The 6,361-nt window shown below is 34.1% G+C and overlaps 1 protein-coding gene across 1 annotated transcript; it reads right to left on the bottom strand.

The window, feature by feature from the left end:
* Window positions 1-87: 87 nt before the first annotated feature.
* LOC107011395 (SNF1-related protein kinase regulatory subunit gamma-1-like) lies at window positions 88-4,684 on the bottom strand. The gene is made up of 6 exons (XM_015210889.2): window positions 4,535-4,684; window positions 2,421-2,635; window positions 1,893-2,335; window positions 1,414-1,680; window positions 1,145-1,317; window positions 88-719 (listed from the first exon to the last, which is right to left on the bottom strand). Exons 2-6 carry the CDS (start codon window positions 2,587-2,589, stop codon window positions 437-439), a joined length of 1,335 nt encoding a protein of 444 aa, XP_015066375.1. The 5' UTR covers window positions 2,590-2,635; window positions 4,535-4,684; the 3' UTR covers window positions 88-436.
* Window positions 4,685-6,361: the final 1,677 nt, after the last annotated feature.

A 6,361-nucleotide genomic window follows, 5' to 3' on the forward strand; every position in this document is an offset into this window, starting at 1 on the left:
TATATATATATATAATGAGGTTAAGTTAAAAGATATATTTATGTATTATACCTTAAATTTAAGAAGAAGAAAAAAAGAAGCAACATCTTTTGTAACAAAATACGGGACGTAGAGGTGGTCGAATTTTATTAAAGTAAGAGCAAAGTACAACCTCGAGGGCGAGCTATGCTCATACCATTGTAGATCAAACTAGGTATGAAATGGTAAATCCTAAATCCTCTTTACAACAACCTCGAACAAGCCGGGGAAACAGAAAAAAGGGAACTCAAGAAACTAGCAAGCGATAGTGCTACATGATTGACATAAAAGGATGATTATGTAGATGTTGAACTGGTAAAAAGAGAATTTCATAAATCTTATGGTAAAACCTGGTGCGGATTCTTTTTACTGCATCTTCTAGTCGCCCGTATCCTGCTTATTGACCAACAGTAACATATCAGTTCCCGAGCATTTCTTGTGCAGAAAATCCAAAATAGTTATCAAAGAAGTTCGATGGTTCATAGATGAAGCAGGAAATGACATCTCTGAGTGTAATCACACCAACAACTTCATCGCCATCATCAGCTGTCACATAGATCCTGTGAACTAACTTCGACGCAAGAGTGTCTATCACAGTACAAAGAGTTGAACCGAGCTCGCATGTTATTGGTGTAGCTGCCTTTGTGGCATCATGGGTTGCCGAAGCAATGGTGTTCATGAAACCCGCAACTGTCAGCTGCCTGTCATTTGAACGAGCAAAATTTAGTACAAACACAAAAAGAAGAGGAGAACATCTCTGAGCCTAATGATAAAAGTCGAATCGCTTTTCCATTTAAACATTTGTTCGATTTTCTTGCACAACTTCAACCATAAGAAAGTTTCCCTAGAATTGAAACTCTTATTATTTATCGTAGAAGTAATCAAATAGTAATGGTGGGGTCGCTAGGGTGAGTCTTCCAACACGGCTGGACGTCTGTGGTTCTAGACAAAGGGGGTTATCACAACATCCTTTCCCGATAGACTTGAGGTTCTTCATAAACAGGCGGATAGAAAATCTTCTCTCAGAAAGAGAGAGACCAAAGATTACAGAGCAAGGTATTCGACTAAAAAAATAAATACGGCAGCTCATATCAACAAAGAACTAACAATTTATCTGAACACATACCTGAAATTGGAGAATAGTTCAGGTTTGAGTAACAAGAATCTGATGTCTCTTATGCTTACATTGCCAACTATCTTCTTCTTTGGTCCTTCAACAACCGGCAGACCTCCGATATTATTATCTCTCATTTTCTTGAATGCTTCCAGAATCAGTTCATCGTCTCGGACACTAATAACCTGGCATACACATTGAAAGACAAGACTTCCAGTCACCGACTTTTGTAATATTAAAATTAAAAAATACATTGTATTCAGATGTAACAAATGACAGACCTCGTCAGCGGACATGTATGGGAGGCCAAGTTCTGATATAGGGTGAGCGGAGATGCAGTCAAACCAATCCCTCCCTTTGCATCCTACAAGACCCCGTACCACGGCTGATTGAGTTATAAAGTTCTTAAGGTATGGACTTCCTCTTTCTATCACAGGTACATTCCGCAGCCTATATTTTGATAACAGCAGCAACACACTCAACATAGAACTGTCCATTGCTACAGGAACAAATGGTGCCCATCGATACGATTTTATGATGGAGCTCACCTGCGAATGTAATTACTTGACCTTGTCATGTGTATTCATGTCAAATTCTCTGAATATATTTGTAATACCGCTTTGATTTGATCATTATTTTTCATGTCGAAGAGTACTAAAGACGCGAAGAAGCTGTAAATAATTTAGGCATAAGCACCCTAAACAAGAAGGGTAAAGTCTCTCTTAATCAATCAATTCAATCCTTTAGAAGGCATGCCCACCTTTGTTGACTTAAAGGGTTCTTCTTGAAGGATAACCTTGTAGAAATCCTCACCCAAGTTATTGGCCGCAGTTGGAGCATCCTTTCCCGCTCCTCGATCTGCAGCCACTCCACCTGCCACAGCTGCACCGACTGCTGCAACCGTTAGACCAGCAACTGCAGCAGGACCTGTTGCACCTAATGCCAGTGCTCCAAGAGCACCAACGGTACCTGCTCCAACTCCGGCTGCTGCTGCCGAACTTGCTGATATGGCAGCTGCTGCTGTTTCCGCACCCTCCAGCACCCAAAGAACAATAGCGGAGTAATCAAGGACACCTAAGTACCTTTCTCTCCAATCCAAACTATTCTGAGCAGCTGGATTCTTCACAGGAACTGAGAGGATGTTCGATTCTGAAAGAATTTTAACAGCATCGCCTATAGAAGTCTCGGCGTCTATTTCAATCACTGGAATGAGGTATACGAAGACGTTTAGGATACAACATTGGATATCAAAAACATAATCACGAGAAAACTTGTATATTTTATATACCTTTGCCTCCAGGGACTTGAGGGAAGGATGAAACTGGAATATTTGCAAATGCATCAGTCAAAGTTTCCTGCAAATTACGGGGCAATTTCTTTCTTCTCTGGGCCTTTTCAAAATAAGCATCATAACTTGCAAGTTTCGAGGTATTTTCCGTAATTTTCGCTTGTGCCATTTACTTCAATATACACAGAGAAGGGGACCTGGCTCTAAGAATATTCCTGAGAAGCACCAAGACAACAGTCAATTCTTCTCATAGGAAGTACTTAACTTTCATTTTCAACTCAAAAGTCACTTAACTATGATTTCTTTGCACAGAAAGTCACACGAGCTATTTTGTATTTTTTTTCTTTAAAATTTGCTGACATGGAATTTTAATTATTAACCAAAAATTTAAAAACTAAATATATATCCATTTAAACCATTTAATAACCCACTCCATTTAATCCAACCCGCTAAAATATAAGATTAAACTTTTTATTTTGCCACTAATTCCCTAAATCAATCTCCCTTATCCCTCATTCTTTCCCTCTACGTTCTTCTTCTCAATTTTTTTCTTTTTAAACTTTTTCTTCACATCAATAATATATCAACCTCTCGTTTTGTGCTTTTCTGTTCTATGAAAAATTTGCAGTGGCAGTTGTAGTAGTAAATTGAGTATGAGAAAAATAGGGGACTTGAAAAAAGACAAAGGGAGAATCATCAGGGAATTAATGGCAAAATAAAAAGTTCAGCATTATATTTTAGTGGCTCGGGGTAAATGGGGCGCGTCATTAGATGGTTTAAATGGATATATATTTGGTTCTTAAATTTTTAGTTAACAATTAAAATTTCATTTCAGCTAATTTTAATCACAAAAACAATAAAATAGCTTGAGAGACTTTCTGTGCAAATAAGTCATAGTTAAGTGACTTTTGAGTTAATAATGAAAGTCGAGTGACTTTCTGTAAGAAAAATTGATAGTTGGATACCATCAAAGTTATTAGCTCCCATCATATCGATAGGAAAACATCATTGCTACAAACTTATGCCTACACTCATTGAAGGATTCAGTGACTCATTAGTACTTCTTACAAATGTCTGTAACTTTGTATTTCCACTTAAGAATAATAATGAAAGATTGAAACTAATGCTAACAGTAAAATCTCTTTCTGCTCAGTACCATCTCAAAAATAAGCATCATAACATCAACCTCTCTAACTCTGTAATTATGTTTGTATTGTGAATAGGGTATCAGAAACTCTGTTCCTGAGAAGCTCGTTCCCCCCCAACAAAAGTCGGAACAAAATCATAAATAGGACATTTGCAACAATTTATGTAGAGTTTAATCAGAGTACATTGATCAACACATTACTTGCTTAATTAGCTGTGTATAGGATAGATTTGAAAGCCGCGCTAAATGCAAGCACAATGAGTGAGTGAGAGTTACACTAGAGAAGAATTTTATAGGACTGTCCTTGAAAAAAGCCATATGGGAAGAACATTAACTACGTGACAGGCATGTTGAAGAGGTTCAAAATTTGAAAACTTGAACACACGAACTAGCAGAACGAAGTTCGACATCTACTTTAGATGCTTTCATGAAAAATAATTATAACCAGGTAGTATAATATTGGGCTAAAACAGTCCAAAAAGATGGTGTGATATTGTCCAAACATAATGTAATCATAGGCGAAGCTAGAATTTGTAGAACATTGATACACTAAAAAAAAAAGGAAAACATGTATTAAGTGAGAATTGATAATAACTAAACAATTCAACCAATTGCACTATTTAGCCTTCTCGTAAGATAGGTGTCAATACAAAAACATTTACCTAAAATATCTAATTTTACAGGTTTTACATGCCCCTTTTTAGCCTGTAAACTCCCCCTAAGTGTGATATTAGTTTTCCCATTTAAGAGTATTCAATTCCGTATATCAATTTCTCAAAATATTGGACCAAAACCAAACCTAATCAAATTTAAAAAAAGATCTCTTTTCACATTCAATTTTTACCTAATTATGAACATTCTAATCAATTGCTAAACCCACACACTAATAAGATATAGTAATAATAATAATAATAAATAGTGTAAAAATGAAGGGAAAAAAAAAATATATATATATATATATATGTACCTGTGAGGCTGCTGTGCAGAGGTTTTAATTTTTTTGATTGATAGAGAGTGAGATGTGTAATTTGGCGAAAACTGTGTAAATCTTTTGTTAGTGATGATGAGATGTCAAGTTAGTTACTACTCTTGTTTTTGCCATCTGTTATGCTTACCCGCCACGTGTTACTCCATCCATGTATTATAACCCATCACCATACCACCAACCATCTCATAACAAATTTTGTTTTGAGAATTTTTTTGTCAGAATATATATTTGAATATTAATTATTAAATAAAAAGATATTTTAATTTAATTATTAAATAATAAAAATTTATATATATTTTGATATATTATAGTTTGTAATATTATGAATTTTAGATATGGTCATATAAATATATCTCAAAATATATGAATCAAAATTGGGTGTAATGGGTGCAGACATACTATATATTCAAGTAGATTCGCATGTATATATCTGAGATACATAACAAATCTTTAATACACCAAAATACATGTATTTAGTTTGTATCTTGTGTAATTTACATTATTTTCGGATTATATAACAAATCTCGCTTATCTGTCTTAATATTTTGGTGTACCTAATAGCAAAAACACATATATCTATATGTATTTTCCTTAATGTATGATATAATTTTTTTAATTATTGATAAGATATGTAATATTTTAAAAGGGCTTAAGTCATACGCAGCCCCTTAAAGTTGTCCGCATAATTCACTTAGACACCTTAACTAAGACTTGTACCTATTAAACACTTCTAGAACTTCAAATTATACCAATTGAGCACTTTTTGCCTACCTGGCATTGTGAGTGTGATTCACCGCTCATGAGCGCGTGAAAGGATTTATTTAGTTGAATTATTTTTTAAATAAAAAAAACAGTCAGCTTTCTTCTTCTTCTTCTTTGTGCTTCTTTGCCATCAATAATTTCTTCTTCATCATCATTTTTTTCTTCAAATTTGTCATTATCGCTGCCATCACATACTCCTCTTTTGAGCAACCACCAACATCTCTATCATTAACCTATCATATGGTCGTTTTATTTCTTAAGATCTAGAATCGTATGAACCTTTTTTATAAGATCTAGAACTGAATATTTGTCGATTTATGAAAGTAAGCAAAGTTACAGATTGCAATTTAATCAATTCCACCACCTCTACCATTAATGTTTGACTCTGTTCTTTTCTTTCCTCCAGATCTTAGAATATTATTTTAATGTTAGATTTTTTAAATTATTTTTTTCAAGTCTAAATCTGCCATTATTGATTTATGGTAAAGAAGAGGAAGAAAAAAGTGGTTCAATGGGCAACATTAGACGTCTTCATTTTTATTTATTTTTTTGAATTTAATGATTTGTCATTGTTGATTCAAACAAATGAAGAAGAAAAGTTTATTTCTTGGCTTTTCTTTGTCAAGTGTTAGAAAATTATTTCACTAAAATAATAACTCAATTTCACAATTAATTGTTGACTTTCCTTCAACTTTTTCCATTGTTGAATTATGAGAAAACGAGCTATGATGGTGAAGGTAGATGTACAGGGACATTTTTTTATAAAAAAAAATTGAAGAGTTTTTCCTTTATTTTTGTCATAACTTTTTAGTTGTTACTTTGACTCAAGAAATAATTCAAAATGCCACATATGCACCATTTATTTGATAAATTTCCATGTCAGCGCGAGTGTACTACACTCATTTTATGTTTTTAGCTGATTGTCAAAAAAATGCTCAAATGGTTATAATTCTACTCGGTAGAGGTGTTTAATAGGTACATGTTATAGTTAAGGTGTTCAAATGAAATATGCGGACAACTTTAAGGGGCTGTAGATGACTTAAG

Source organism: Solanum pennellii, chromosome 1, assembly GCF_001406875.1.
Source record: "Solanum pennellii chromosome 1, SPENNV200".
Taxonomy (NCBI): domain Eukaryota; kingdom Viridiplantae; phylum Streptophyta; class Magnoliopsida; order Solanales; family Solanaceae; genus Solanum; species Solanum pennellii.

Coding starts and splice junctions, on each gene's coding strand:
- LOC107011395 (XM_015210889.2), bottom strand. CDS start 2,589: ATGGCACAAGCGAAAATTACGGAAAATACCTCGAAACTTGCAAGTTAT. Junction 1,681..1,892: donor AACCCTTTAAGTCAACAAAG/GTGGGCATGCCT, acceptor TTACATTCGCAG/GTGAGCTCCATCATAAAATC. Junction 1,318..1,413: donor CATACATGTCCGCTGACGAG/GTCTGTCATTTG, acceptor TGTGTATGCCAG/GTTATTAGTGTCCGAGACGA.